Raw genomic sequence first — 11,350 nt, 5'->3', positions numbered from 1 at the left:
CTGGCAACATTATCCAAAAATTCAAAATGGCAGGAACGAGCAGCAATAATGTTTCTGTTTGTGAAATAATAAATCATAGTGACGTGGTGTAACGGAAATAAAGTGATTTTGGACTGAATATTTCAACTACCACTTATTGAATACTGGATTTTGTTGAAGACATAAATATTCTCATCACAAGGTAAGTTTTCTGCGTAGCCGCCCACAGTTGTATTCAATCTGTTTCGTTTTAGTCTATTTCTAGTTATTATTGCGATGTCACGTTGTATTATGGTCTTTTTATTAGTAGTGTTCATAGTAAACATTCCATTTGTTGATTAGAAAATGTGACATCCGTCCAAGGATAGTCGTGATATCACATTGCAAACAGTCTGATTGTTATAGATTTTTGTTCGGTAACCAGACACTACGCATTTGTAAGTTATTATTAACTTGCGGTTCCATCACCTGATCGTAGAAATAAAGGACTGTGTCACAAGTTAAACACGTATTGTATGAAATTCCAACCTGTTGAACCAATTTTTTATTTAGTTTACATGAATTTCATAACGCCGGCATTGTGTCGATGTTAGATAAATCTAATTAGATTTAAGGTCTAAGCTCTTGTTTACTTTGTGATGTCAGTTACCAGTTTAATATTTACAAACTACTTTGACCCAGAACATACTTACTGAGTGGTCCTATCAAGGTCAAGAACAAAATGTAAAAGTATTCCACAGAACTAATTAAGTCAGTTTTTAACTTAACATGACTTGTTGTGGCTATTTAAAAGCAAAATATTATATTATCATCATGCATTTTGATTACCTGTCACACTTTTCTCTAGGTTATATATTGCTTGCAACAAAAATACTTTTCCTAAAACAAGGTTTGATATTAGTCATGTGAATAACAAATTATCATTTTACCCTAAACATCTATAATAGTAGGTACTTAGTTACATCATGATTAAAATAAAGCTAATATCCTGTTATTATGTCAATATTCAGATTTGGATATCAATTTGGTCAAATATCAATCCAAAATTTTATTGCACTATGAGGTTTAATTGATATTTATTTGTTACCTACATGTTTACCTGATTCTGTCTGTTAATGATAAAAGTTCATCCATGATAATGTCCAAAAATAATAAAGATGAAGAAATTTTCCTACAGACAACATTTTAATTTTAATTTTTAGTACAATGGTGATTAAAATTACTAAATAAAATTATGCTATACTACAAGATTTGTAAATGCTAGAATTCACTCATTATTGGTATTTGTGTCAAATTTTTCTACTTAAAATCTTGTACAAAAAACAGCTGACCATGATTCTTATTACATTTTCAAGATTTTTCTTATTTGAAAAATCATAAATCTTATATCAATTTTTTCTTTACATTATATCTAATTTGGTTTTTGATATCTAGATTTTAGGTGTATATCACAATATTGTGTACTTTGCACTCATGTGTAATTCTGTCAATATTGCGAATCTCTTGTATTGACTTAATAAATTCTTAGTCAGTATACATAGAACTTGTTATTGTTACCAAATTATAATTTCTGTCTTATCAAATTATCTTAATATATTTTATCTTTGTACCAAATACCTGTTGGATTCATTCATATTTTTTTGTGTAAAAGAGTCCTCACTCAAAATTCGCCCCTAAGATGACTTACTCACCCTAATTTTATATTTAAATAAGTAGAGACTTGAAAATAGTTGTACAAACTAGAGTTAAAAAAATTCAGTCGCCCTGTGCATGCTGGCTTCAGTTGTATTGTATGCAAGCTTTCTTGAACATAAGACTAGTGATAACACTCAAGTCTCTTCATATTTGTATAAAACTTAAGGAAAATAAATCATTAATGTTTATTATTTATCATGATCATAATCATTAATACATTGGAAATCAAAGATTAAGTTAAATTACTTATAGTCACTAGCAGTGCATTTTGCTAATCTCCGGTGTTGAATGAAATTTTAAAATATTAATGAAACTTGTAATACATATTTACAGTAAGTAAAGGCATGGTCAAAGACAAAAAATGTAGGGTATTATCTTTACATTGCAACATCTTAAGTCATAATAACCATGATATAAAAATCACTGTTGCATTGGAAAAGAAAAATACATTAATACATTTTCACATAAATCAAGTTATATAACATTCAGCATTAGTAGGGATTGTCTAGTTGTTTTAACAGGTATTGTAATCTACAATCCATATCAATATTATTAGTTGTAAAGATTAAATTAGCTGTCACAATTTTTTAACAAATAACTGATAAAAATAATATAGAAAAATTACAAACAATTTTAAAATTCTATAACCATGTCTCTAGTCTACATAGTACAATAATAAATAAGATTGAGGAAAAATAATAGATTAATCTATCTGAGTGATAATAATAAAATAAATGAATCAGGTTGAATTAGTAGGTGTAAAATAAATGCAGCAGGACACTGCAAGTGAATGTAGGCTTAAGCGGGTTTCGCGGCACAGCCTCAGATGCGCAGGCGCCGCTCGCCTCGGGCAGTTCGAGCCATGAGTCACAGCCGCCCAAAATAACTTGGGAATGGGCGCCGCCTACCGCCCGGGGCGGGCGGCTCTGGTCGGGCTCAGTGGCAGCTGCGACGCCGCCGCATCTAGAGAGCGGTCGAGGTGGAGCGCGCGAGCCTCGTATTGACACACGGGTGGTGGCGGCGCCGGCGCGGGATGCGCCGCCATGCCGGTACGACACCGCGAACTCGGCGACGAGCTCGCACCCCCGGAGCCCAAGCGCTGCAGGCACTGCGACGGTACGATCACAACATCAATTGCTTTGCAGCGCAGCGCGCAGGACTCTCACCAAAACATTAAACCAAACTTATCTAACACTCGGTGTCTTAACCCACTCGTTAACTAATAACACGTTATCTTCACTTCGAAACAATCAACGAATTACCTTTGATTACTACTGACTGATAATAATTTTGTCTTTGCAATTACTTCCACGATTACCTCATGGTCGCAAGGTGCTTTTCTGCTGGATTGTATTTGATCCATTTAAATATTTAAGTATTAAAACAATATAAATAAAACAAGTGTTGTGATGTCTGTCATTGATAAATACCTATGTAATGCGTATACAATACCATGTTAATCAGTAACCTACTTACTTACTTGAAGACTTTTGGAGTTATTGGTATAGTGTAAAGACGTTAGTAGCGTTAATACAATATTTTATTCGATTAAACAATTCGTAGATAACTGCTACTATTTGTTAATATTTAAATAAGTAGTCACTAGGTTTTTTTTCCAAAATAAATAGTTTACTGTTCACAATGATACAAACTAGACCAAATTAACTATTAGATAATTAAACTACTATGGCTTTCTATTTATTAGTATTTTTACGTGAACTGCAAATATAAAACAAACGTAACATTTAATGAAATGATAATTGGAAAATTATCATTTGCCGTCGGGTAGTTGCGATAAAGCCGATATATCGGCCTTCTGAATTATTTTTATGTGAATCATGCACTGAAAGAGAAAAATACAGCATAGGTATAACGACAAAATTTATTCATTAATAAATATCAATATTAAATGTTTTTGATCATTTGATATAATCGATTCATCTGATATCTCGATGTCTTGAAATCTCAGTGAAGATTCTTAATTTATTAATCATCGCATTGTTTACATTGATGCACATTACATTATAACATGTGTTTGAAGAAGTTATGAAACAAGGATGCAAATCGGTTAATGGTGGAGCTGCAGGAAAATTATCTTTAGCCCGCCCTTAGTCACTGGAGTAAGTAATATGTGTCACGCAACAGTCGGGAATGGAAAGAGCGTATAAATAGGTGTTCAGACTCCACTACGAGTGGGCCACATTCCCCAGCTTATGTAACAGAAACCTCGTAAACAAATGCGTATTCTGACTTACCTTCACATGTTGCGATTTACTCGCACCATGTGTACCTATTTTGTTGTAGGGCGCACAATTCTCAGACGCAACGTCGTCTCTGGTTGTTCGCACATTTTAATACGACGTTCAACCCTGCATTTAATAATGTCGATGACCCTTGCAGAAAGTGATTCATTCCTCTTTGTTTTTCCTTATACAACAAATATTATATTCCGAACCTGTTTTAATTGGGTTTAGCTTTTATCAAACTTAAACACTACGCTTATAAATTAAAAGAACAAGTGTGATCAAGGACAAAGGACAACACATAAAGGAGATCCTTCATAAAGTTCAATTTTGATTAGTACCGAAATTGCGAGGGTGTTTTGTGACCAAACCGGTGTTGTGACAGGTGCTGCGTCACTCGGCAACGGGGTCTGGCGAGACTTGCACGTCGATTAATTAGTATTGCCTGTCGAGACCGCAACCGCAGACCGAAACCGACCAAATGAAATCATCGGTCATCATTATGAATCTCGCCAAAATATATAGTTGCAGATTTTGGCCGAATTATCTTTATAAACATGAATTTAGTACAGTTATTTGCCGCTGAAACAGATTCTTAATGCAATGTTCAAGACTTAGATGCGATTCCGTTAGTTATTTATGCATTGCTGTAAGTTTCTGTGTGAGTGTAATTTGGTAGTTCATGGCAAGCTTTATTCATTCATATTGGCCTAGTCGGCTTTTAGCTTCGATTAGTTGGATACTGCTATGATTCTGGTATCTTATAAACTCAGATGATATAAATGCGTGTGCTTGTTGCGTGCGCGTGTGTTTGTTTGTTTTCCACGGTTATCAGAAGAGTAGAATCATTCATATAGTTGTTCACGTAGTACTATGAGGCTAGTAGTCATTGCCAAGCTGTCACTTTTCTCTCGCAGCTTTACGATCAAACTGGCTCGGGATACCGTCTTGTCTCGCTTTATTAATTTGTTTATTTTTATGAGACGGGTAATTAGGTTCTTACCGCTGTCGCTATTATTTTCATAACTGTAATTATTAAATTACATAATGACACAAGGAAGGTGCATCCAATAATTATCATAATTTATTATTCCTATTCATAGGAACTGAAGAGGCAAGTAGCTGATGTTATAGTTACAGAACAGGTGTATAATTACTTGCGTTGCGCAATGAATAGAATTGTTATAAATACAATATAAAGCCAAGGCTTTATCACAAAACTTAGTGTTTATCAAGTCTGACTACTTTTGCTAAATGTTTCACTGAGTTCTTGTTTCTTTACTCTATTTTCTTTGTTATCCTGCAATGGATAAGTATAACAGTTGTGCAAATTTGTATACTGTAATACACAGACAGGTTGACATGTTGGCAACCAGGTAGTAACAACTACATACCACTGCTTTACTCATGCCAAACGAAGCTTTGTATGTTTTACTAATTGGGACTAGACATCTGGTTAGTTTGTCATGGAACATTTAAAGAATAAACTTCATGTTAGTAACGACTTTAGTCTAGTCTTTAGTGCTGCGCTGTTCCAGATTTTGCACCAATCCATCAACATCTGATTATTATTTTTTCTGTAACTTAGTCGACTTATAAAGGAAACATTTCAAGTTTCCACTGAACATCTTCAATATGATTCACACAACTTAGCTTAGTATTAAGTATACAAATTGTATTCTAAGAAGTTTCTTAAAATGCGTCCGAGATACATTCATTTTGTTTATTTCTCCGGCAAGCCTGTAGTCTGTAAACGTTCACATAAGAAGGCTCACAAAAATAGTTACATTTCGTCAACATATGATCATCCATTTGAGAATTTAATTTTGCGTCATCCTTGGCAGTATGATATATTATTTTAAAAATACAAAATAAGGGCAGATATGTTTAGATTTTCTCGTGCACTTGCAGACACGTAATAGCATTTTGAAGTCACAATAGTGACAGCTGTCATCTCTTGCAGTTGTGATAAGTGTTATTCGATGCTTTGCAGATAATTTTAAACTAGTTCTAAATGTTATTGAAAAATTCTAATACATTTTTCATCTATGTACTGTCTTTTTTTTTATAATTTGCATACTATATTTTTAGAACATTGCCAATGTGTGCACTTTAAAATAAGAATTGGAATGGGCATTGGTTGCTAAATATCAGTAATCGGTCCATATAACCACGGGGTCGGATCGCGTCGCGTCGCAATGTAATTGTTTTCGCATAGTAGGGCGGTTACGCGCCCAGCTCCCACGTACGGCGGCGCCCGCCCAACACATGCCAGCGCAAATATGTGAACAAGTATTCGCGTTATATCATCATGGTATTTATTTACCTTATTAAATGCATGCACCGGACAAAGTAATTTGCGTTTAGTGAACTTCCATTATAAATTCAACTAGACATATTGCCAGCAACTTTTCGCTCGACGTCGCCAACTTTCTGATTTTATTACTAACCCTAGTACTTTTGGATTTGTCATTCTTCTTATAATAGTCACTCAGTCTCGTGCGACACCCACTGGAATGACTGTTTTATTAATAGTTGAACTCCTACAATATTACAATAATACAATGTGACAGTACCTGCCGTAGGAAGTAATGTAGGTTTGATTACTAATGAAAATGATTTATTGATTCTCTTCACCTTGACAACGGGCCACCGAATTATTACTGGATGCAATTTTATGCTGACTCTAAGATAAGAGATGGTATTTTTAATCGGATAATATTTTATGATTCTTTGTAAAGCTAATAATATACGAATTCCTTTCGATTTTAAGAATTAAAAAAATACAAATCTGCCTGTGAGGGCTACCCCTTTAGACGATGTCCTTAAAGTGTGTTATAATTAATTTGTTTTCAAGTTCATCTAATTCACGATTATCAAGGTAATGAGGTTTTAGCTCCAATACAATTTGTATATTTCAATTTGGCAAATGCCAGGCAAATTGCTCTCTAAGGAAATTATATTAAACCATTAATATTTTACGCGATGTTACTTTTTAATACCAATTTAAACTAGGCTAAGAAAGTATTAATTTATCAGACTTCTTTCAATTATAATTATATCTTGCCTTTACGGATCAGGAAAACGCTACCAAATTCTTCATTTGCGTATTTTATTAGGTTCATTACGTATTCTTGGCTTATTCGCCTTTTGTCTGTTGAAAATAACTGTGTTATACCGTCACGGCGGACTAATCGTATTTTTTTATAGTTTGCTTTCATGGCGTCATGCTTCGTTGTTTTTCACGAAAAATAGTACAGTGACTAGTTGACTACGTTTTCATCGACTTCGATGATGGCCTTAAAATAAAAGTGAATTTCCATCCAAGAAATGAGTCTATTTATGCAACAAGCGTCGGCGTCGCGGCTGTAGTGTTATAGGTCGTGCGTACCGCACATAGGAACGGAATGTTTGGTTTGAGGAGTCGCAAACAAACTCATAATTATTCCGAGAACAGTAGCTCGTACACAATGTATGCTTTAAGCGGCATTATCTCTGACTCAAGCTGCTTAAATTGCATTATGTGGCAGTTGTTGTTGCAGTGCTTTACTGCGATTGTATTCACCGCACAATAACACTGTAACACTGGAAACTGAGTATCGGATTAGTTTGAGCACCGACGTATGCTCGATACTTCGATACTCGATGTATCCACCTTGATTGCTCGTAAGTGTTACAAACGTGATAACAATGTTGCACTGAACGTGTATTTTTGTAGTGCTTGCTATTTATTTATTTGAAACAAGCTAGTACAGAAACTGTGCCTACATATCTATCAGCAGCATATCATCCTACGCAAGCTGTGAGAGTAAACTGTAAGAAAATGGGTTAGCGTTGTCTTGCTGCATACATGCTTTAAATTCAAAAATGTATTGAAGTAAGTATGAGGAATTTAAATCGACAGAATTACAGCCAGCAGTTGGTATTGGATGTAGTGTTAGCTTTTACTTTGTCGGTTTCGGTTGTTGTGAATCTTGTCCCGTTTGATTGTTTTGTGTGTTTTGTCAGAGGCAGTGCTTATTCGACAGTTTATGGGTGGCAGTTAAATATACCCGTCTCGGTTTGTCGTCACAAATAGAATTTTGGCACTGACTGTCTGTAGTTGTGTAATTCATGTATAAACCACTTGTTCAATCCAAACTATCTATTAACATTAAAACGTAACAAGTATGACGTGTAATAAATTATTTAAAAAGCTTTTAATTAATGTGAACCATTTATTAGAAATAATAATTGTTATTGACACAACAGTATCATCACCTGGCTATAATGTCGATGTAAGAAATATTTCAATAATATTTAGTTTGGTTCAAGCACATGATGGCTTCGCTACCCCACGTAGAGATGTATATTCTCTTGAGATATTTGCCCTAAATCGATGTCTTCCGTCACCACTGTTATTTTCCATGGCATATGTATTATTGTCGATGGCTGAGTAATTAGCCGGCACGTCCTCGTTCTAAATCGCCACCTTGACCTCGTTATGTTACTTTACGATGTACTATCTAGTTTTATACTTTTCTTTTCAAAAAATAATAAAATGAAAGACAGGTGCAACTTCTTCTGACACAGTAATTAATTGTCAATTCTTGTTTTTGTACTCGTTAATAGTTGTAGTAGTAGATCCATTCCGTTATGGTGTATTTGTAGTTATGTTGTTCTGGAAGGTAATCGACGTACCGGTACATTATATTTTACTACGTTATACACAGATTGTGTACGGCCGTGGTTTACTGCCAAATGCATTTCCAATAACGACGTGAGCTTCGAAGCTCCGTACGTACAAACGTGCATGCAGTCTCGTAGCCGTGTGTCGTATCGGCCGCACTATATGACCGTATGATTAACGCGAAGGTGTCGTCGACAGCGATTAGCTAGGTACGCCGACCACATGAACCATGTTACCGTTATCTGCTGACAGCATCTTGGACCCGTGACAAGTAGATTCCACTTTCGATTTCTTACTTTATATCAATTAGCTATTTGCATGACTACTTTGGTACCATTACATACTAAAATTATAATAAGTTAACTCAATAATATGTTTGGAAGTCTGGAATATCTTTAGTTTTGTCAACTGTCATAAATGTCACAGATAGTTAAAACTGTATCCATAACAAAACTAGTTTTAAACAATGTCTTAAAATAAACGTGAGGTAAAATTCTTTATAGAATTAAAGCCGACGGCCATTAATTATGCAACATGCAAGTGTAGACATATTTCGGCCAACATCTAAAATAATATTCTGAAACTCGACATGATAGATTTTCCATTCTCGCCCAGTTAAATATAGATAAGTGTTTGTTTTTATTTCACAGAAAAGAATCCAACACGTACTTATAGCTTGTTTGACAGTAGATAGATACAGAATTGATATTTTTATAAATATAGCTCTAATATGTTTGGTTGAAAGGTATAGGCGTTTATACAAGGAAAATTTTAACAGAAACTGCACAGCGGTTCAACAAATATAAAAAGCTCATAATGAACTTAACGCAATCATATTTAACGATGCAGCTAAGCGCTGAGTCACGAAAGATCGGATTGGTGCTGTGAGATTACTGGCCCGTGTAATAACCCAATTCCTCAGTTTATTATTGCAATAGGTCCGAATGGTTCTTTGCTAATGTTTGAAATCTAAGTTCTTCGTTAATTCCAAGTTAAGCATGTGCAACAAATATGTTATCGGTTAATAAAATAGACGTAATAAAATTCAGTTTATAATGAAGTGTTCTCACATATACGTCCAATAAAAATACAGCTCGCCACGCACGCTTTCGGCCGGGAGCGTGTCGGTGGATTTCATAAGACATATCTGTTAAATTAATGTGCTGCGCGGCATCCAACGTTAAGCATTCCCAAATATATTCTAAAATAAAGAGTGTCTCAGACGGTGCGGCATTGGAACCGAATCTATTTGGATTATTTTATTTAGTCGATGTCACGTACACGTTCAACATTTTCTTAGCAGCAAATTTGTTTAGTTAAACGTTATACATAGTAAATATCTGTAGACGTATGATGATTCGTTACTAAGTGCCTGGTACTTTCCATTTCCATAATATCGTACGTCTTTCAAGAACAATATTTATTTTACGTCTGAGCTCTACATTTGAACATATAACTATAAAAAAAGTAAAATTGATGTAATATCTCCATTAAATTCCAAATTCCTGACGTAAGAAGTTCCTGCTGATAATATCTCTATGTAAACTGTAGAATCCATTCCGTCTCAGGTGTTGTGGAAAAGATTTGTTTGGACATCATTTATTCCTTGACGTAGTGTAAGCGTTGGAAGTGGTTGATACAAAATTAACGTTTTTGACGTCAATGTTTTAAAATGCAAGAGAAAAGATGCTCGTTCAGTGAATCAGTGCATACGAATCTAATCCACATCTATCTCTACAGATGGTGCATTTTCTAATTCTTCCGACTTTATTTTAGGAAATTATGTAACTCCTCTCTGTACTAATTCTCTGTAATACAGCCATGGCGGATGATAAAAATAGCAGTTTTTATGCATTGTTTATGTTTTGTTGCCGATTCGTTCGTCCGGAACATAATTCAATTAGCCGAGCAATACATTGTTTACCTGATTTTTACTCATGCTTCTAAAGAATTAGGGGAAAAAAATCCTACAGTTTAAAAATCCTTTGGCATGCCAGCGAGACATGGCGTCAATAATAATCCTCATTTTGGCAAACATCTAGATCGGTCATGCCGTTGTGGCAATAATTCATGCATAGCAGTAATTTATATAGAAATAGTTATATGAATTGTTGCCAATCTAGTCACTAATCACAACTCACATATTACATAAATGCTGTTAATTCTGTAATAGAATACATGTTTTAAAGAATATACAAAAATTACATTTTTAAAGAATATACAAAATGATAGACAAAACTTTCCAGAAAAATTGCAAACACAAATATGTGTATTTATGATTTATGTAGTGCAGCTGCGGGGGCTCCAGTCAACTGCACATATGTTAATTTTGTATAAATGAGTCAGGACCGAAGACCAAGCCAAGTTACGTAATAAAGCGCCCATTCATGGCGTACCGTCGCCAAAAGTGAAATTTGGTCGCGCTGGTCACAGGGTTGTACGTACGTGTTGTTAACTTGTGACCGGCATGCAATTTAGGGAAATAAATTTAATTGTGTCAGTGCACACGTGTTCGCCGGAAATGCCAGGTTTGTTTAGCTTGCAGATTTATTTCTGTCTATACGGTGTCATCTGGGGGCGTCATCCTCTGAGGTAGTCCCGCCTGGGTGCGCTTGGCGCTTGTTGACGTGAATTTCGCAACGTCTCTTTCGATGCGTTCCCGCCGATGGAAATACAGGCCATATGACTGCAAATAATCAGTTTAATTGGGATGGTATTTGCAACATCGCTTTAAGCTTGGCTAATAAGGACTATCCATATGTGT

The 11,350-nt window shown here is 35.0% G+C and overlaps 1 protein-coding gene across 7 annotated transcripts in view; it reads left to right on the top strand.

Moving 5' to 3' along the window:
* Positions 1-11,350, top strand: part of LOC118272481 (uncharacterized) — a 56,942-nt gene that overhangs the window by 13,460 nt on the left and 32,132 nt on the right. For 2 of the 7 annotated variants that reach the window (XM_050693345.1, XM_050693342.1), the window contains exon 1: positions 10-181. The exons of 3 other annotated variants lie outside the window; for them this stretch is intronic. Coding sequence is in view for 2 of the 4 variants with exons in the window: in XM_050693348.1 (XP_050549305.1) it covers positions 2,718-2,790 (73 nt within the window). In the remaining 2 variants the exon portion in view is untranslated. Of the gene's footprint in view, positions 1-9; positions 182-2,638; positions 2,791-11,350 lie in introns of those variants that run through there. 2 more of the 7 variants (XM_050693348.1, XM_050693346.1) reach the window with 1 other exon arrangement.

The sequence above is a fragment of the Spodoptera frugiperda genome, chromosome 4, assembly GCF_023101765.2.
Source record: "Spodoptera frugiperda isolate SF20-4 chromosome 4, AGI-APGP_CSIRO_Sfru_2.0, whole genome shotgun sequence".
NCBI classification, from domain to species: Eukaryota; Metazoa; Arthropoda; class Insecta; order Lepidoptera; family Noctuidae; genus Spodoptera; species Spodoptera frugiperda.
Note: the sequence above shows the minus strand (reverse complement) of the source record. Positions and strands in the feature narration are given on the sequence as shown.